Raw genomic sequence first — 22,441 nt, 5'->3', positions numbered from 1 at the left:
ATTTCACAGATATTCTTATTTAACAATGTATGTCTTTATAAAGTGTCATTTTTTAAAATTGTAACTTTATGTTTAAATTAAAATGTATTTAAAATTGAGATCTTAAATATAAAGAGAAAAAATTGAATATTCATTTTATTCCACCTCTTATTTTGATAATGCACAATTGTATTCATATTTCTAAATGCAAACAACTCTTTCCTTCCAGGTTTGAAGGCCCAGTATCTATACAATCATGATCAACTTGGTAATGTATTCTGTTTTTCTTTTTTGTCAATGCAGATTTACATGTTCTGTATAGAGTATGCCATATTCTGTGATTGTAACCCTCTTGTCTTCTTTCAAAGTTAAGTGTTGCCATTTTGGCCGGATTCTTCTTCGGTAGGCTCATTTTAATAACTTCAATGGTCAAGATTAAATGTACAAATTTTGACTACTCTATAATCAGAAAAATACACAGTCACAGTAAACTCTATTTTTCCTAAATTACCTTTAGTAGCAAGCAACCAGCACCAGACTACTGTCCCTTCGATTCCAGTGACTGAAGGTAAGAGATTGCAGTATGCCATATTCTGTGATTGTAACCCTCTTGTTGTCTTTTATAGTTAAGTGTTGCCATTTTGGCTAGATTCTTCTTCGGTAGAATCATCTCAATAACTGCAATGGTCAAAATCAAATGTACACATTTTGACTACTCTATCATCAGCAATATACACAGTCACAGTAAACTCTATTTTTCCTAAATTAGATTTTGCAACAGTGGAACAGCAGACTCCTAACCTCTTGACTCCAGTGACCGAAGGTAAGAGATTGCAGTATGCCATATTCTGTGTTTGTAACCCTCTTGTTGTCTTTTATAGTTAAGTGTTGCCATTTTGGCTAGATTCTTCTTCGGTAGAATCATCTCAATAACTGCAATGGTCAAAATCAAATGTACACATTTTGACTACTCTTTCATCAGCAATATACACAGTCACAGTAAACTCTATTTTTCCTAAATTAGATTTTGCAACAGTGGAAGAACAGCAGACTCCTAACCTCTTGACTCCAGTGACTGAAGGTAAGAGATTGCAGTATGCCATATTCTGTGTTTGTTACCCTCTTGCTGTCTTCTATAGTTAAGTGTTGCCATTTTGGCTAGATTCTTCTTCGGTAGAATCATCTCAATAACTGCAATGGTCAAAATCAAATGTACACATTTTGACTACTCTATAATCAGCAATATACACAGTCACAGTAAACTTTATTTTTCAAGTTGACTTGACTCCAGTGACCCAAGGTAAGAGATTATTTTCAGTGGCAATCCTGATATTTAAAGTACAGACAAAACCATTCATTGGTTCACCTGGTATAGAAAGGTCATTCATTGTTTTCTTTTTTTTGTAACTCCATTCTCCGTGGCCTTGCTACTATCCCACCAATATTCATAAGGAGATTCCACATTTTTGTTTTTTATATTTATTTAATCTGTCTGGGTATATATCTTTTACTTTTGACCGATCACAACATATACAATTATTGAAAGATGTCAAATGTCTTGTTGGTAATTTGTCTAAATTCCAAAACCTTGGTCCAGCATGCTGGACACAGTGGTTTGACAGAGATAACCCCAGTGGAACTGGGGACTGGGAAACTCTCCGCAGTCTTCGCAGAGCGAACCCAGGAAAAATCTGCCCAAACCCAGGAGGTATTGAGGTCCAAACTCTAACTGGGCTCACTGTGGCTCAAACAGGGGATGTGATTTATAGGTAAGTTCTGACCGAGTATAAATAATTTCAATGTGTTTACACTCAACACCACGAATGTCAACTTTCTGGTTGCGCTGATGGGAGGTGGTCAGGATCACCAAAGTTGGGAGGATTCATCCTCTGGGGACCAGGAATGTTTTTATTAAGTGCCACTGTGTTTCTTTTTTTCAGAAGTGACACAACTAGAGGATTCGTCTGCAGAAACAGAGACCAAAGGAGGAGGCGCCGCTGCCGCTGCCGCCGCCGCCGCCGCCGCCACTGCCGCTGCCGCCACCGCCGCCTCCGCTGTAGTGATTATCGCGTTCGTTTCAGCTGCCATCCCGCTTTCTGTGGTGTACAAGGTACTGTGTGAGCAGATTCATGTGCAGTGTAAAGCTACTAATGGAAAGATGATTTACCCTTTTCTTCATCATTTCTTGTGCATAAGCGTTTTTTTAGAATGTTGCTTTTGCGCTGCAGTTTCCCACCAGTCATCATCTCTCTTTTATTGCTCCGTGCAGTGTGCTGGACAGACTGGTTTGACAGAGATAACCCCAGTGGAACTGGGGACTGGGAAACTCTCCGCAGTCTTCGCAGAGCGAACCCAGGAAAGATCTGCCTAACACCAGTAGATATTGAGGCCCAAACTTTAACTGGGTTCAGTGTAGCTGCAGCAGGGGATGTGATTCATAGGTAAGTTCTGACCGAGTATAAATAATTTCAATGTGTTTAATGCAATTATTCATATTGTGTGTGGTGATGCCTGACCGGAGTGGCTTCTGAAGTGGTAGGAGGCAGACACGAGAGACTTTGTTCCGATAACAAAAAGGTGTTTTATTTACAAAAGTGCCCTACTACACATGTAACCAAACATATATATACAAACAAAACAAACATTTGACTTAGCTTAACTGAATAAAACTCAACTCATCATAAAGTAACATGTGCACACAGCTATCTTCCTTTCTCCGCTGTTCAGTCAAAGTCATCTCCTTATATAGAGCCTTCTATCAGCAGGATCTAGATCCTACCATGAGTGCAGGTGACACCAATTACTGACTCCAATAGTTACCAGACAAAAGCTATACCTTACAGCACCCCTTTAGGTAGCCAACAATTTGATATGGTTTACAATTTGGTATACACTCACAACAATGTCAAACAGATCACAACTAACCTACAAATCTACATGTACATACTCTACACCCCCCATACTTGGTTTGACCCAATGACATCACTGATGACATCATCCAGTGTATAAATAGAGTAAATGGTTGGGTGCCTCCCCCTTTAACCTCTGGAACACATGGTGGGTATGGTACACAAACAATTGACAAGCATGGTTTAGATTTATAGATAAGTGTAATATGGGGACAAATGATGTGTTCTCACCCACTTTGTCACATTGTGTTTTACTGAATGTGATGCATTAATGTTGCTACAAGATGTGTTTGTGAGACCAAACATATTTACACATTATATTCTGTTCTATTGATCAGCCATGTACTTGCTAACCAATGAGCATCAGGAAATGGCAGCATACGTAGAAAAACAATTTATCTATTTGTGCGGTGGTACAATATAAATATTTCTTATATTAAGAGAGTGACATTTACTCATTGAGCAGTCACAATAGAATAATACGTTGGGTATTGAATATGTTTAAATTTAAAAAGATATATTCATTGTGTGTTATACCACACTAATAAAACAAGAAATTAGGCAATGTGAAGCTGTATGAACAGTGGAGGATTGAACTGAACGCTAACACAATGTCAAAAGTAACATGCTGATTATTAAGCAGGTATAACGTTTACAAAGTGCATCATCTTAGTTTAGCATGTTTGTTCGCATGCTAACATTTGCTAAATCTCACTGAACACGACGTACAGCTGAGGCTGATAGGAATGTAATTAGTTTTCGCCGTTAAATAAAAATGTTGACCTGATGATGATGATGATGGGAACACCAAAGTGATTTCACTTCATGAATGTGTTTAACAAATGTAATTATTATCCATCCAATAGCTATCAAAACACCACAAATATCAACTTTCTGGTTGCGCTGATGGAAGGTGGTCAGGGGATCACCAAAGTTGGGAGGATTCATCCTCTTGGGACCAGGAATGTTTTTATTACTTTCCACTGTGTTTCCTTTTTTCAGAAGTGACACAACTACAGGATTCATCTGCAGAAACGGAGACCAAAGGGGGAGGCGCCACTGTAATGATTATCGCGTTCGTTTCAGCTGCCGTTCCCCTTACTGTGGTGGAAAAGGTACTGTGTGAGCACATTCATGTGCAGTGTAAAGCTACTAATGGAAAGAGGATTTCCCCTTCTCTTTATCATTTTTGAGTATATGCGGCCATTTAGAATGTTGCTTTTGCCCTGCAGTTTCCCACCAGTCATCATCTCTCTTTATTTGCTCCATGCAGTGTGCTGGACCAATTGGTATGACCGAGATAATCCCAGTGGAACAGGGGACTGGGAGCGTTTGGTTTACCTGAGGAGACAATACCCAGGACAAATTTGTGACAATCCTCTGCACATTGAGGCTGTTACCACTGACACAAATACCCCAGCCACCTTAACAGGGGATGTCATCTATATGTAAGTGGCCTCACAGGGAAATACTTTAAAATGTTGCTACCAACCACCAAATAATAAATCTATACTTCTCAAAATTAAAACTTCTTTCCCAAAGTATCCAAATCATCATGATGTACTGCCTGGAGCTGCTGCTTGGACAGTGAATAGAAACGTTGTAGATGCACATTTACATTAGATAAGATGACATTTTAATGAGCTCCACGAGGAAACTGGCTCATAGGCACATAATGTCTAAAGGTTTTAGCTGAGCCTTACTTTATTCTTGTGCTAACAGCTTTGTTTGAGATAACATTATTTGTGGTCTGGAGAGTAAGAAACACTCATAACCCAATGTATTGGTCTTCCTTATTCATGATTACTTTATTTAAATGTAGTTGGCTATCTAAGATATTTTTTTATTTTAAAAGAACCTACACCTGGCATCAAGAAAAAAAGAGGAAAGATGATTACAATTTTAACATTTGTGTACAGTACTTTCATAAGCTACATCATGTTTGTATTAAAGATAAACAATAATGTACTGTATGTTTCAATATTGTACACCACTAAAATTAAGTTCTTGTTTAATTTCAATATGGTTTCCTTTCTTTAAATATTATATTGACCTAATGTTTGGAATCATATTTCAGCTCCAATCCAACCCAGGGATTTGCTTGCCGCAAACGGGACCAGAGAACTCGCCGGTGCCGTGACTACAAAGTCCGGTTTGGGTGCCCATGCTAGAAAAAAGCCCTGACTCCAAACACTGCGATGGATAAGAAGAGACAACGTTCAAATTTTGATCACTTGAATTTTTGTCAGATTTTTCTTTCATGTTATATTTTATCTCTTATTTTTCCAGGTGGAGGAAGTACATGTATAATAGGCCTTTTTTACAGCAGACATTTTGACTTTTGACTTGTAGGAAAAGTAAAGATGAATCAATGATGGATCTGTTCTATACCAGGACCCTATGGATCCCAGCCATAGTTCATTCTATTATGCTTCTGCTTTTACCATTCCAGAACGTTTTGTGGAAAAAGGCCCATTATGTGCTTTATCAGTCTATTCTCTTTTATTTCTAGTGATTATGAAATCATTGTCTTGTATTGTAAGAAATCAATCAACAGTAAAAAGCAATAAAACTGCTAATCAACAGCAAATCCATTTTGTCATTAAGTTTTGTTTAACAACTCTGCCTGTGTTATTAGGAATTTATTAGCAACTTATGATTTGGTGTGTTTAGAACAGATGGTGGGAGCAGTTATGAAATACAGACAGCAGGAGGTGCTGGATAGCAGTTCATCACTGATGTTAGATGTAAGAAAAACATACAGTATGGCAGTGAATCTGTATTTCTTATCAACACACCCGTGCACTAACAGGCACAGTTATGACTGTAAATACTTTAAATGTCATTAAATGAGGGGAGAAAACATTTCCACCATCTGCTGTGTTAAAACCCTGTGTACTTTGGGTGTTTCGCAAATACTTGCACTGCATCGATATTTGTGCCCTTTAGTGGAATTCCGCTTAAAGTATGCTTGTCTGTCCTCCAGTAAGACCATGTTTCAGTAGGCAAAAGAAAAGACACAGAGGAGGGAAGGAGTAAACTGAATCTGGGGGAATTTCCCTCTTCCCTCTTCACTCTTTTTTTTTTTTTTTTTTTTTTGTCAAAAAAAGTGGAGAAGTAAAACTAAATCTGAACAGAAGTACAACCAAAGTGTTGAAGTTCAGCACATTATGGTGTTCCATTAATCTACCAATATTCCATGGCTGTGAAGGCCTATTTATAGAGCAGGGGATGATTAAGTGGAGTATGTGCCACACAGGGAACCAAGCTCATTTTCTCTTCCCATTCTCTCTCTTACTCATTCTCTACCTACTTCTCTTTCTTTCCCTCTGTCGGCGACTTTATCTTCTTTCTCACTATCTTCTCTCTCTTCCTCTCAGTCCTCTTTTTTCATCAGCATTTACACTATATTATACACCAACCTCATTTCACATAGTTTAGTTGCTATGCAGTGAAATTATGTTAGACTCAAGGGGGTACGGATAAGTCCTTCAATTCCATTTTTTTCACATTTAAGCATTTGAGAAAATGGTTTATGGAAGTGTTAATTGTTATGAGGTGACACAAGGAAGAGTGACAGCCTTAACAAGAGAGGGTAAAGCCCCATCTGGCATATATTCATCGCTAAGCTGGATCAAATGGTGTCCATTGGAAATGCAGGAGTAAAATATGCACAGAGATCCTTCTCATACCTGCTATTGCAAGGTGTCCTAGAGTGGAAGTAGAGCGCTGCGCGGGAAGAAGGGTTAAGCTCATTTGCATGTGTACAGTCGTGATTAATAGGGGAGAGGGATGGGTGAGAGGAGAAGAGAAGAGAGGTGAGGAGAGGACTGACCTCGCCAAGCTCAAGACCGGCCTCATTTTATCACCTCCAGAACAGTGAGGGCATAAATGAGATCAAACTCTTCTTTGTGTTTCCACACTGATGCTGGTCTCCATCCAGATTTTTCCCTGAGTTTTACAGAGGCTTAGGTGGCAACATTTTACTGCAGGGTGGATTTTGTACAGGGCTTACTGTAGATGCTGAGGACCTTTGTAACAAGTATGTGTCTATTAAAACCACTCCAAGGATTTGTACATGGCAGAGAAACGACTGAAAGTAATTCAGAAGACTTGAGACTTGAATACGTTAAAATTACCATTTTGTCAGCCAGAAAAAGCAGGTGTCTGCATATAATTGTAAGTGGGATGTTTAGAATTCCTTACTGAGAGTCTATGAAGCCATCTATCGCTCATGCAATGAATTTAATTGTGTTTTATGAGCAAAAGATAATTTGTGATTGAAAGTATATGAATATATTGTGACTAAACACATCTCACATGTCCTTAATCTCTTACATTTCTTTACAACCACCAAACAGCCATTGCCTGACAGATTTGTCACACAATTAAGTATTTCCGTGTGTCTGTCCAATACATTTTTGTACCACTGATGTCTTGGCAGCTCATGAAAACACTTGAGCTGTAGAAGGCACAGTCCATGTACCTTGAGTTATTTTGGATAAATCCCAAACCAGGCAGTTTGATAATTCTCAAATCCACGCGTCAAATGCCATTTAATTTAAAGACACACATTTATCACATTTATGATGATATAAATTTGATTCATGCTGCTTAATTTGTAAATGAATAGCTCCAAAACCTCCATCACTACAGTCTGTGGGTAGTGAAACTTTAAACTTTAAATCCCTCTTGGCAAACAAATATGAGCCTGAAAAGCTATTAGAGCATGACTCCTGAGAGGTGAACAAGACAAAAGCATTATGCCTGTACCTTTCCACAAGGTGAGAACAATACCAGGCTATTGTCACTCTGACAAGACATATTAGTCGTGCCAGCTTTTGTCTGCCGGCAACTGCTGCGTGATCGCTGTCTGGGACATTTTGTTTCCAGTCACAGTAGCTGATCCTTTGATTGAAAACATTGAATGGTGAGAGGGTGTTATCCCTGTTTGGAGTTTCTGATCCTGGATGTTTGAGGCGACTGCTGCCGTTTCATCCCCCTCCTGCAACAGTTGATCCCTGGATCTTTGTGGAAACAGAGTGGGTTGCGTTACTGAGATGGAGGTTAGGGATGTGTGCCTGCTGTAACTCATCCCCGACAAGACCTTTTCAGGTGCTTTCATGCATCAATTCACATGTGTCAACACAGTTTTATAGAACATGTTGATCTGTTATTGTGTACATTAACAGGTTGTATGTCTCTTTTGTCAGTGGTCTGTGAAATGGTTAGTATTAGATCAAACCCTAATTAGTTACTAATAGGCACCAAGAGATCACATTAATGAAGCCCCAGATGTATGAAAATCAACCGTGCGTGTCCGCTCTTTGTTTACACTTCCATGTCTGGCTTGGAAAGGCCCTCTTCTTACTCTTCTTTATGGACACCAAATATGGAGATATTTTTGCAGAAAGAAAACTTTATAGGAGACTTTCCTGTATCAGAATGTTAAGTCTTGTGATCTTCTCTTATTCTCCATTCTGTCTCTGCAGGCAAATCCTTGGCAGCTAAAAGTCCAATGGGAAAAGTCACTTTTTGCAATCATTGCCAAGATTTCTATTTGATGGCCAAAATATGTAGGCAGACAGATGCATCTGTCCACATTCTGTCTATTCCTCTCTTCCAAACGTTCTCTCTGGGGTATCTTTCAGTCTCTCTCTCTCTCTCTCTCTCTTATACAGACACACACACACACACACTCACACACACACACACACACACACACACACACACACACACACACACACACACACACACACACAGTGGGCCGTTTCCTCATCGTTCACACTGACTAATGCCCTGTAAGGACGTCCTTATCCTGCAAACCAGACTCTGCTGGATGCCTTGTAATAACAACTCCAGCCGTCCACCATCCAATCAGCCTAGTTTCATTGATTTTTGTGTGTGTGTGTGTGTGTGTGTGTGTGTGTGTGTGTGTTGTTGTGGGTCTGTGTCTGTGAATATGTATGATTTCTTTCCTAAGATCTGAAACCACAAAGAACAGAAAGCATTAATTTTCCTGGCAAGAACAAACACAAACAACAAAAAGGGGGACATTTCTTTATTTGGACTTATCTATGTTGATATTATGTTTTGGGGGTTATTTTTTAGAAAATCTCAGGATCTTATATTTCTCTTATAAATAATGCTGTTGACAGTATCATGACTATTCTGAACACCAGAGATAGAATGGGCAAAAAAAGTAACAAAATATCACGAACAAAATATCACTATTCTGCAGTCTAATAAATGTACGAGACATCGGCATGTTTAACAGCAATTTGATACTTTTAGAATATCTTTGTGACATCTGAAGAAATACATGTACCATACGTCTCAAAATGCATGGGAGCTTGACGGGACGTTTTGGGGCTAACAGAGAAACTACAGCCTGGGATAACGTTTCCCACTTCTCCCGCCCTATTATTTCTCTCTCTCTCTTTCCCTCCATCCATCTCCCTCTCCCTCATTTCTTTCTGTATATTCATCTCCATTCTCTCTCCCTCACTCGCCCGCTCTCTCTCTCTCTTGGTGCGCGTTCACAACACTCATCTTGGCTCGACGTCAGTGCAGTGCAGTATAATGGGAGCGCAAGCAACCCGCGCCTCATACGTGGCTGTATATCGCTGCTGTGCGTTGTGCTCTGTAGCCCCTCTCCAACCCTCTCCAGTACCTTACCTACAGCCCATGCTTGGGCTCCCCCCTCCCCACTGGATCCGTACCCCTCGACATGGATGTCCCACCGTCCCTCGACCCGAAGGATTGTTGCTTCTTGGCGCAGTGAAGGAGGAGAAGGAGAAGGGGAAGGAATCATGCCGGGACTGCTAATGGATTTAGGGAAAGCGCGAGTGACCATGCCGTGATGTTGCGCATCCAGGGCCACCGTCACTCTGCCTTGCCCAACGAACGTAAAATAATTACGGGAGAATCAAACCCGCGCACCGGGGGGATTAAACCACTGTGCATTTTTTAAAAACAACATGAAGATAGATTACCTCCCATCATTTGATGATAAGCAGTCTCGTTTTCAGGTCCAACCTCAGGCTGATCCCGCTTCTGCTGCTGTTTCTTGGTCACTCTCGCGGGATGCCACACGTTTTAAGATTTGGTAAGAATCTGTTTGTTTATAATACGGTATCATCTGTAACGATGTCTGGCGACACGCCGCTTCTACCAGACTCGTTGATCACGGAGTCTTGTATCTTCACGGCCTTTTAAACTGCTGACACCCCAACATGTCCTCTGCAGTAAATGTATACATGTCAACATTACACCCGGAGTGCAGATCAATCCCTCTAATCTGTCACAAGGGCCAATCGATATGCCGGGCAGTAGGCTACTTTACATCCTTAATCCCACTCAACTGCTAACCAACGGGAATCCCCGTGATTTGTCTTATTTATACCATTATTGGCATCGATCAATCTAATAGTCCCGGTTCTCAGTGGGGATTGGCTGAGGCACGTTGGGAGCCAAATGTACTTACAGAAAATAATAGCTCATACTGAGAGTATGTTGTTCATTAGCCTCAACATTGATTAGTCTCTGCTATTCATCTGTGTTCCCACCAAATCACGGCCTCCTGATTAATACACAAAAATGAAACACGTGCAAGTTCCATACAAGTTTCCTACCACTGCTTTGAATGCATAGACTAGTTTATAATAAGCATTTTATTATGTAATGTTTTGTGTTGTCAGTGGTAAATGTTGAATTCATATTGATAGTTATGATTTCTTATGATATAGCAGTGAGGACAGCGTTTAATGGTTGCAATGATTAAACATGGTTATATTATCAATTCCAACTGTTCCAGAATGTTCCTGCCATTTTCAAATTCAATAAAATATATTTAAATCATTATGGCTTTTATGTTTTTATGTCTTATGTAAAACAGGACATGATAATGTGTGATAGTAGATGTTTTTCTCCAAAAATGAATGTTGTAAAACTTAAAAAATGCACTCTCCCTGCTCTATGAAACATGTATTAAGGATTAATCATACATGTTTTCATGAGACATACATTCTAAATATATCTGTAGTTTAAAATTTGGTATAGATACTCACTATGAGGGAATTCTTGGTCTGGGTCAAAATTGACCCGGACCATACTGTGAAGGCATTAAATATGAACAGTATAGGGTTAAGAGTCAGGCTGCGTCCGCTTCCGCTATGGTAACGGGATGTGCTTGTCTTCGTACTGCATCCCGATGAGCGATTTCGCCGGGCGTCTATTCAGTCATCCATGGGGGAGGACAAAAGTCCCTGCACGGTAGCATTTTACACAAAACTTTCCATTCCGGCAAACAAGGAGTACATTCCTGGGAGAACCGATGTCGGGAAAAAATAATACGATATTTGTTGCACCTCGGGGGGAATTTGGGTAATTGATATCACGGTAATTTGATGAAGTCAAACAGTATCAGATTAGATTCGGAGTCATTAGTTGACTGTACGTCGCCATACCAAATATATTACATATGCTGAAACCCTGCAAGGCATCCGGCATCACTGACACGAAGGGAAAATAATCATGCAAGGCAAGTTTATTTGTTTAGCACTTGCGGGATAAGAGGTGATCCATGTCACCGTAAGATCAGTGGTAAATCATGCCTGATTTTGCCTGTGTTCTGGAGGCAGGAGCGGCTGAAACCAGTCTAAAAATTGGCGGGTCTCTGTCCATGGTCCTGCTACTGCGACCAAACAAGACACTGAACCGCCTGATCAGGACCACGGACAGCGAACCTGGCAGCCTGCTACCTGTTGCTGAACAAAAAAGCACAATTCTTATGCTTTTAAATAGACTATGATGCGACGCTGGGTTTTTGAACAGCATTTACTCTGTCAGTCAAGCAGCAGCCACGTCTCATCTATCCGTTGTAAGATGGCTTAGTTTCGTGTCGTGTAATTAATTCTCTTTAGAAAAGATGATATGTGTATCTGTCTGTGTTTCATTGTAAAGGAGCTGAGTATCCAAAAGAGAAAGATAGACTCATGTGTGCTTGATTTTTATTAAAAAACGAAAATGCAAGTTGGTGCAAGTGGGTGTGTTTCAGTGCGTGTGATGTGAGAGAGGAGAAATACAATAATGCCTTGAGAGTCAATGGAGCCCCTTTGTACTTTTTATATGCATTTCCTGTCCTGTAGGATGAGACCTTTACACATGCACACACACACACACACACACACACACACACACACACACACACACACACATGAATGCAAGCACTTAACAAAAGCTTTTGTTCATGTGGGCCTGTACAACATGTTTTACCAGTTTGTGGATATGATCTCGTGCACCTCCCAACACATATTCTATGTTCTATTGAGCTTCTCAGCTATTTATACCGTAACAAAGTTGAAATCCTGCAATCAGAGAATTTTGAAATAGGATATTCATCTCTCTCTCTCTCTCTCTCTCTCTCTCTCTCTCTCTCTCTCTCTCTCTCTCTCTCTCTCTCTCTCTCTCTCTCTCTCTCTCTCAATTGAATTCAGTTCAGTTCAATTCAATTCAATTCAAAGTTAATTTATTGTCATCACAGTTTGTAAAAACAATGTGGCCAATGCATCAAAACACAAAAGTACACAATAATATCAATATGAAAATGAACACAACAATAACACAACATTATGACTGTAATACAATAATGAAGTATTTCTATAGAGGTCCTTGAGGGGTCATTAAACTCTTTGAAACCTGGGATTACAGAGTTGAATAATTAAAAATAAATGTTTCTTTATTTCATGACATTTTTCTTTATTTCTCTCTCTCTATTCCCATTCTAATTAATTTACTTTATTCAGTCTCAACAAAAACAATGCAAACTGCCGTGCGCTCTCTCATGCTGCCCGGCTCCTCGGAACGCACGCAGCCCAGCGTCCACAATACAGTCAGACTCTGACGGCCTGTTGTTACTGTCTCTATGTCCTTCGTTGTGTGTCACAGCCACCAGAGCTCCAGCCTACTGCTGATTAACAGGACGAAGGATAATTAGCAACAATTTACAGCTGTGCCAACCAATTAAACTCACCCTGGCACTGTTCCCCTGAACCACTCCCATACATCTCTCCCCTGAGCACAGACCATGCCCACTACCACAATCTTGCTCAATTTTTTTGAATGGGGCATTTTGTAATGCTTTCTGTGGGTGAGGTCTGCAGCACGTAATGAGCGTGAGGGTTTACCAGTCACAGAATTTAAATAGCTTCCAATACCATGTCTGATTGGAGGAACAGGAGAGACAGGAGAAACAGGAGAAACAGAAGAAACAGGAGAAACAGGAGAGGCTTGTTAACCCACATTGAGGTTCTATAAAACCAAGCTGTTCAGCTGAGAGGTACTGTGGTGAAGACTCTTGTTTCTGCAGAGAAAGGTAACGTAGTGTCTCTTCTGAACTTAAGTTTTAGATTGTATTGTAATTTCACAGATACTCTTATTTAACAATGTATGTCTTCATAAAGTGTCTTTTTAAATTGTGACTTTATGTTTAAATGAAAATGTATTTAAAATTGAGATGTTAAATATAGAGAGTAAAAATGTGAAACATTGTAAATGTCAATGAATATTCATACTATTTCATCCACCTCTTATTTTGATAAAGCACAATTGTATTCATATTTCTAAATGCAAACAACTTTCCTTCCAGGTTTTAAGGTCCAATCATGATCAACTTGGTAATGTGTTCTGTTTTTCTTTTTTGTCAATGCAGATTTACATGTTCTGTATAGAGTATGCCATATTCTGTGATTGTAACCCTCTTGTTTTCTTCTTTAGTTAAGTGTTGCCATTTTGGCCGGATTCTTCTTCGGTAGGCTCATCTTAATAACTGCAATGGTCAAGATTAAATATACAAATTTTGACTACTCTATAATCAGAAATATACACAGTCACAGTAAACTCTATTTTTCCTAAATTAGCTTTAGCAGCAAGCAACCAGCTGCCGACTCTTGGCCCCTTCATTCCAGTGACCGAAGGTAAGAGATCGCAGTATGCCATATTCTGTGATTGTAACCCTCTTGTTGTCTTTTATAGTTAAGTGTTGCCATTTTGTCCGCATTCTTCTTCGGTAGAATCATTTCAATAACTGCAATGGTCAACATCAAATGTACACATTTTGACTATATAATCAGAACACTACACAGTCTCAGTAAACTCTATTTTTCCTAAATTAGATTTCGCAACAATGGAAGAACAGCAGACTCCTGACCTCTTGACTCCAGTGACCGAAGGTAAGAGATTGCAGTATGCCATATTCTGTGTTTGTAACCCTCTTGTTGTCTTTTATAGTTAAGTGTTGCCATTTTGGCTAGATTCTTCTTCGGTAGAATCATCTCAATAACTGCAATGGTCAAAATCAAATGTACACATTTTGACTACTCTTTCATCAGCAATATACACAGTCACAGTAAACTCTATTTTGGCCGCATTCTTCTTCAGTATAATTATCTTAATAACTGCAATGGTCAAGATCAAATGTACAAATTTTGACTACTCTATAACCAGAAAAATACACAGTCACAGTAAACTCTATTTTTCCGAAATTACCTTTAACAGGAATGGTAGAGAACCAGTCTTTTGAAGTCATGCATCATATGCCCCAAGGTAAGAGATTATTTTCAGTGGCAATCCTGATATTTAAAGTACAGACCAAACCATTCATTGGTTCACCTGGTATAGAAAGGTCATTCATTGTTTTATTTTTGTATAACTCCATTCTCCCTGGCTTTGCCATCATCCCACCAATATTCATAAGGAGATTCCACATTTTTGTTTTTTATGTTTATTTCATCTGTCTGGGAATCATCTCAATAACTGCAATGGTCAAAATCAAATGGAGAAATTTTGACTACTCTACAATCAGCAATATACACAGTCACAGTAAACTCTATTTTTCCGAAATTACCTTTAACAGGAATGGTAGAGAACCAGTCTTTTGAAGTCATGCATCATATGCCCCAAGGTAAGAGATTATTTTCAGTGGCAATCCTGATATTTAAAGTACAGACCAAACCATTCATTGGTTCACCTGGCATAGAAAGGTCATTCATTGTTTTATTTTTGTATAACTCCATTCTCCCTGGCTTTGCCATCATCCCACCAATATTCATAAGGAGATTCCACATTTTTGTTTTTTATGTTTATTTCATCTGTCTGGGAATCATCTCAATAACTGCAATGGTCAAAATCAAATGGAGAAATTTTGACTACTCTACAATCAGCAATATACACAGTCACAGAAACTCTATTTTTCCGAAATTACCTTTAACAGGAATGGTAGAGAACCAGTCTTTTGAAGTCATGCATCATATGCCCCAAGGTAAGAGAATATTTTCAGTGGCAATCCTGATATTTAAAGTACAGACCAAACCATTCATTGGTTCACCTGGTATAGAAAGGTCATTCATTGTTGTTGTTTTTTGTATAACTCCATTCTCCGTGGCCTTGCTACTATACCACCAATATTCATAAGGAGATTCCACATTTTTGTTTTTTAAATTAATTTCATCTGTCTGGGTATCTATTTTTTACTTTTGACCGATCACAACATGTGCAATTATTGAAAGATGTCAAATGTCTTGATGGTAATTTGTCTAAATTCCAAAACCTTGGTCCAGAATGCTGGACAGAGTGGTTTGACAGAGATGACCCCAGTGGAAGTGGGGACTGGGAAACTCTCGCCAGTGTTCACAGAGCGAACCCAGGAAAGATCTGCCCAAACCCAATAGATATTGAGGTCCAAACTCTAACTGGGCTCACCGTGTCTCAAACAGGGGATGTGATTTATAAGTAAGTTCTGACCGAGTATAACTAATTTCAATGTGTTTAATACAATGATTCATATTGTGTTCTACTGAATGTGATGCATTAATGTTGCTACATGATGTGTTTGTGAGACCAAACATATTTACTAGTGCTGTGCAACGATTAAAATATTTAATCGCGATTAATCGCATGGATTTTTTGCGATTAATCGCGATTAATCGCATTGTTATGACAAAGTTCAATAATGAATTCAACAGTAGTGTATTGCGCAATTTTATTTTAAAAGTACTGCTATATGAACAAAAGGGCAATAACATTTGGTTCACGAGATGCAGGTAGCATGTTTTATACTTAATATGAATATAATTCATACTTTGTTGGCATCTTATTCTGAAAACCGGATGTTCGTCTGAAGAAACCGGATGTTGTCTCACGCTAATATTTCCGCTAACTTTCAAAGTCCTTCGCTCGCTCCCGACCTGTCCCGTTTGAATGAGTTTACCGTGAATTTCAGCATATAGGTGCACTAAAATGTAAGTGTCTGCTGACTTTACGCAGCGATGTCCAGTAGTCTCCAGGCAGAGCAACAGCTGGTGCAAGTTGTAACACCACTTGTCTTGCTTTTGTTTATCTAAACGTCTCTCACAAGCTGCATCAACATAGTCTGCTGAAGACTTCCTCCACGGACTTTCAAAATAAAAAAATGCGTTAACGAGCTATAAAATTAATGAATGCGTTAACGCAATAATAACGAGTTAACTTGCCCAGCACTAATATTTACACATTATATTCTGTTCTATTGATCAGCCATGTACTTGCTAACCAATGAGCATCAGGAAACGTCAGCATACGTAGTAAAACAATGTATCTATTTGTGCGGTGGTACAATATAAATATTTCTTATTCTTATTAAGAGAGTGACATTTAGTCATTGAGCGGTCACAATAGAAGAATACGTTGGATATTGAGTATGTTTAAATTTAAAAAGATATATTCATAGTGTGTTATACCACACTAATAAAACAAGAAATTTGGTTCTGAGAGGCTGTAGGAACAGTGGTGGATTGAACTAAACTCTAACACAATGTCAAAACTAACATGCTGATTATTAAGCAGGTATAATGTTTACAATGTGCATCATCTTAGTTTAGCACGTTTGGTCACATGCTAACATTGGCTAATATTCACTGAACATGTCGTACAGATGAGGCTGATAGGAATGTCATAAGTTTTGGCCTTTATATTAAAATGTTGACCTGATGATGATGATGGTGATGGTGATGATGGGATCACCAAAGTGATTTCACTTGGTGAATGTGTTTACCAAATGTAATTGTTATCCATCCAATAGCTATCAAAACATTACACTCAACACCACAAATGTCAACTTTCTGGTTGCGCTGATGGAAGGTGGTCAGGGGATCACCAAAGTTGGGAGGATTCATCTTCTGGGGACCAGGAATATTTTTATTAATGCCAGTGTGTTTCTTTTTACAGAAGTGACACAACTAGAGGATTCGTCTGCAGAAACAGAGACCAATCAGGGAATATCTGTAATGATTATCGCGTTCGTTTCAGCTGCCCTCTTTCTTTCTGTGGGGTACAAGGTAGTGTGTGAGCACATTCATGTGCAGAGTAAAGCTACTAATGGAAAGATTATTTACCCTTCTGTTCATCGTTTTTGTGCATAATCGTTCTTCCAGAATGTTGCTTTTGCGCTGCAGTTTCCCACCAGTCATCATCTCTCTTTTATTGCTCCATGCAGCGTGCTGGACAGACTGGTTTGACAGAGATGACCCCAGTGGAACTGGGGACTGGGAAATTCTCGCCAGTCTTCGCACAGCGACCCCAGGAAAGATCTGCCTAACACCAGTAGATATTGAGGTCCAAACTTTAACTGGGCTCAGCGTGAATGTAACAGGGGATGTGATTTATAAGTAAGTTCTGACTGAGTATAAATAATTTGTGTGTTTAATGCAATGATTCATATTGTGTTCTACTGAATGTGAGGCTGTAGGAACAGTGTTGGATTGAACTGAACTCTAACACAATGTCAAAAGTAACATGCTGATTATTAAACAGGTATAACGTTTACAAAGTGCATCGTCTAAGGTTAGCATGTTTGGTCACATGCTAACATTGGCTAATATTCACTGAACATGGCGTACAGCTGAGGCTGATAGGAATGTCATTAGTTTTGGCCTTTAAATTATAATTTTGACCTGATGATGATGATGATGGGAACACCAAAGTGATTTCACTTAATGAATGTGTTTACCAAATGTAATTGTTGTCCATCCAATAGCTATCAAAATATTACACAACCAACACCGCGAATATCAACTTTCTGGTTGCGCTGATGGAAGGTGGTCAGGGGATCACCAAAGTTGGGAGGATTCATCCTCTTGGGACCAGAAATGTTTTTACTAAGTGCCACTGTGTTTCTTTTTACAGAAGTGACACAACAACAGGATTCGCCTGCAGAAACAGAGACCAAAGGGGGAAGATATGTAATGATTATCGCGTTCGTTTGAGCTGCCCTCTTTCTTTCTGCGAGGAAAAAGGTACTGTGTGAGCAGATTCATGTCCAGTGTAAAGCTACTAATGGAAAGATGATTTACCCTTCTCTTCATTATTTTTTGAGCAGAAGCATTATTTTAGAATGTTGCTTTTGCTCTGCAGTTTCCCACCAGTCATCATCTCTCTTTTATTGCTCCGTGCAGCGTGCTGGACAGACTGGTTTGACAGAGATGACCCCAGTGGAAGTGGGGACTGGGAAATTCTCGCCGGTCTTCGCAGAGCGAACCCAGGAAAGATCTGCCCAACACCAGTAGATATTGAGGTCCAAACTCTAACTGGGCTCACTGTGGCTCAAACAGGGGATGTGATTTATAGGTAAGTTCTGACCGAGTATATATAATGTCAATGTGTTTAATGCAATGTTTCATATTGTGTTATACTGAATGTGATGCATTAATATTGCTACATGATGTGTTTGTGAGACCAAACATATTTCCACATTATATTCTGTTCTATTGATCAGCCATGTACTTGCTCACCAATGAGCATCAGGAAATGTCAGCATACATAGAAAAACAATTTATCTATTTGTGCGGTGGTACAATATAAATATTTCTTATATTAAGAGAGTGACATTTAGTCATTGAGCGGTCACAATAGAATAGTACGTTTGATACTGAATATGTTTAAATTTAAAAAGATATATTCATTGTGTGTTTATACCACACTAATAAAACAAGAAATTAGGTTATGTGAGGCTGTAGGAACAGTGGTGGATTGAACTGAACTCTAACACAATGTCAAAAGTAACATGCTGAATATTAAGCAGGTATAACGTTTACGATGTGCATCATCTCAGTTTAGCATGTTAGTTCACATGCTAACATTGGCTAATTATCACTGAACATGTCATACAGCTCAGGCTGATAGTAATGTCATTAGTTTTGGCCTTTAAATTAAAATTTTCACCTGCTGATGATGATGGTGATGATGGGATCACCAAAGTGATTTCACTTAATGAATGTGTTTACCAAATGTAATTGTTATCCATCCAATAGCTATCAAAACATTACACTCATCACCACAAATGTCAACTTTCTGGTTGCGCTGATGGAAGGTGGTCAGGGGATCACCAAAGTTGGGAGGATTCATCCTCTGGGGACCAGGAACTGTTTTTATTAGGTGCCACTGTGTGCCTTTTTTTCAGAAATGACACAACTACAGGATTCATCTGCAGAAACAGAGACCAATGGAGGGGGCGCCGCTGTAATGATTATCGTGTTCGTTTCAGCTGCCATCCCCCTTTCTGTGGTGTACAAGGTACCGTGTGAGCAGATTCATGTCCAGTGTAAAGCTACTAATGGAAAGAGGATTTAACCTTTTCTTCATTGTTTTTGTGCATAAGTGTTCTTTTAGAATGTTGCTTTTGCTCTGCAGTTTCCCACCAGTCATCATCTCTCTTTCATTGCTCCGTGCAGCATGCTCGACAGACTGGTTTGACATAGATAACCCCAGTGGAAGTGGGGACTGGGAAATTCTCCTCCATCTTCGCAGAATGTATCCAGGAAAGATCTGCCAAACACCAGTAGATATTGAGGCCCAAACTCTAACTGGGCTCACTGTGGCTCAAACAGGGGATGTGATTCATAAGTAAGTTCTGACTGAGTATAAATAATTTCAATGTGTTTAATGCAATGATTCATATTGTGTTCTACTGAATGTGATGCATTAATGTTGCTTCTCGATTTGTTTGTGAGACCAAACATATTTAGACATTATATTCTGTTCTATTGATCAGCCATGTACTTGCTCACCAATGAGCATCAGGAAATGGCAGCATACGTAGAAAAACAATTTATCTATTTTTGCGGTGGTACAATATAAATATTTCTTCTATTAAGAGAGTGACATTTAGTCATTGAGCAGTCACAATAGTATAACACGTTGGATATTGAATATGTTTAAATTTAAAAAGATATATTCATTGTGTGATCTACCACACTAATAAAACAAGAAATTAGTCAATGTGAGGAACAGTGGTGGTTTGAACTGAGCTCTAACACAATGACATACCCCTTGTGAGGACCTACTGATCAGTGACCATAAATGTATTTTCTTTGATTTTTCTGTAAATGCTGAACCCTTTTGTCTGAAACGAACATTCCACTCCCGCATTATTACTCAAAGTACAGCTGATCAGTTCTCAATGCACTTTTGCTGTGATATTAACACAAATCACAATGATGTTGAACTCTTAATACAGTCTTTTAATGAACATTGCACCACATTGCTGGATAAAGTGGCACCTCTTAAGGAAAGGACCAAGGCTGCCTACAACACTTCTCCGTGGATGACAGACGCTGTCTGCAGCCTGAGACGGAAGTGTCGCAGGACAGAGCGGCTATGAAAAGCCACTGGGCTAGAAGTGCATCGCTCATATGCATCGCTCATATCTCAAAGACCTCAGAGTTTATTTTAATGCTAGAGTAAATGAAGCTAGAACTGCTTATTTTGCCAAATTAATCTCTTCCTCAAAGAGAAATCCCAAGATTTTGTTTGACACAATTAAGAGAATTGTTTCACCGTCTGTCTCTACATTACCATGCTGTTCTGTTGATGATTGTAACAAGTTCCTTCCCAATCTTTTGAGGCAGTAGCACCGAGGCTATGGAATGCTGTGCCTGCACCTCTACGCCTATCAGATTGTGTGAACACTTTTAGAAATCAGCTCAAAACGCACCTTTTTAGACTGGCGTTTGGAAAAACCCCATGTCCTAGACCTGCTTTTAAACTGTGTTTTAATTTTTAATTTATTCTGTGTGTATGTAAATTATTGGCCCTATGGTCACATTGTGTTTTTTATGCTTGTCATTTCTGCTCTGACTTTTGTCTGTGAGAAGCGCTTTATAAATACGTTTTACTTAACTTTTACTTACTTACTTTACAAAAGTAACATGCTGATTATTAAGCAGGTATAATGTTTACAATGTGCATCGTCTTAGTTTAGCATGTTTGTTCACATGCTAACATTGGCTAAATCTCACTGAACATGTCGTACACCTGAGGCTGATAGGAATGTCATTAGTTTTGCCCTTTAAATTAAAATTTTGACCTGATGATGATGATGATGGGAACACCAAAGTGATTTCACTTAATGAATGTGTTTACCAAATGTAATTGTTATCCATCCAATAGTTATCAAAACATTACACTCAACACCACAAATGTCAACTTTCTGTTTGCGCTGATGGAAGGTGGTCAGGGGATCACCAAAGTTGGGAGGATTCATCCTCTGGGGACCAGGAATGTTTTTATTAGGTGCCACTGTGTGCCTTTTTTTCAGAAATGACACAACTACAGGATTCATCTGCAGAAACAGAGACCAAAGGCGGAGGCGCCGCTGTAATGATTATCGCGTTCGTTTCAGCTGCCTTCCCCCTTTCTGCGAGGAAAAAGGTACTGTTTGAGCATATTCATGTGCAGACTAAAGCTACTAATGGAAAGATGATTTACCCTTCTCTTCATCGTTTTTTGTGCATAAGCGTTCTTTTAGAATGTTACATTTGCTCTGCAGTTTCCCACCAGTCAGCATCTCTCTTTTATTGCTCCATGCAGTGTGCTGGACAAACTGGTTTGACAGAGATAACCCCAGTGGAAGTGGGGACTGGGAAACTCTCGCCAGTCTTCGCATTGCGAACCCAGGAATGCTCTGCCCAACACCAGAAGATATTGAGGTCCAAACTCTAACTGGGCTCAGCATGAATGTAACAGGGGATGTGATTTATAAGTAAGTTCTGACCGAGTATATATTATGTCAATGTGTGTAATGCAATTATTCATATTGTGTTCTACTGAATGTGATGCATTAATGTTGCTTCTCGATGCATTTGTGAGACCAAACACATTTCCACGTTATATTGTGTTCTATTGATCAGCCATGTACTTGCTAACCAATGAGCATCAGGGAATGTCAGCATACGTAGAAAAACAATATATCTATTTGTGCGGTGGTACAATATAAATATTTCTTATATTAAGAGAGTGACATTTAGTCATTCAGCGGTCACAATAGAATAGTACGTTTGATACTGAATATGTTTAAATTTAAAAAGATATATTCATTGTGTGTTATACCACACTAATAAAACAAGAAATTAGGTTCTGTGAGGCTGTAGGAACAGTGGTGGATTGAACTGAACTCTAACACAATGTCAAAAGTAACATGCTGATTATTAAGCAGGTATAATGTTTACAATGTTTATCATCGT

General features: G+C 39.1%; 1 protein-coding gene across 1 annotated transcript; it reads left to right on the top strand.

The window, feature by feature from the left end:
* Window positions 1–1,825: 1,825 nt before the first annotated feature.
* On the top strand, window positions 1,826–5,438 carry LOC142941916 (uncharacterized). Its single transcript, XM_076084041.1, has 6 exons — window positions 1,826–1,835; window positions 1,920–2,096; window positions 2,249–2,420; window positions 3,891–4,003; window positions 4,162–4,336; window positions 4,966–5,438. The coding sequence occupies exons 1-6, from the start codon at window positions 1,826–1,828 to the stop codon at window positions 5,057–5,059; spliced, it is 741 nt and encodes a 246-aa protein (XP_075940156.1). The 3' UTR covers window positions 5,060–5,438.
* Window positions 5,439–22,441: the final 17,003 nt, after the last annotated feature.

The sequence above is a fragment of the Anarhichas minor genome, unplaced genomic scaffold, assembly GCF_050575085.1.
Source record: "Anarhichas minor isolate MPS153535 unplaced genomic scaffold, ASM5057508v1 ptg000136l, whole genome shotgun sequence".
NCBI lineage: Eukaryota > Metazoa > Chordata > Actinopteri > Perciformes > Anarhichadidae > Anarhichas > Anarhichas minor.
The sequence above is the reverse complement of the archived record's forward strand: the minus strand, read 5'-3'. Positions and strand labels throughout refer to the sequence as shown.

What these genes read in the sequence shown, in the direction of transcription:
- LOC142941916 (XM_076084041.1), top strand. An exon ending in TGTGGTGTACAAGGTACTGT is followed by an intron (nt 2,097 to 2,248) that starts GTGAGCAGATTC and finishes TGCTCCGTGCAG; the next exon opens with TGTGCTGGACAGACTGGTTT. An exon ending in CCCTTACTGTGGTGGAAAAG is followed by an intron (nt 4,004 to 4,161) that starts GTACTGTGTGAG and finishes TGCTCCATGCAG; the next exon opens with TGTGCTGGACCAATTGGTAT.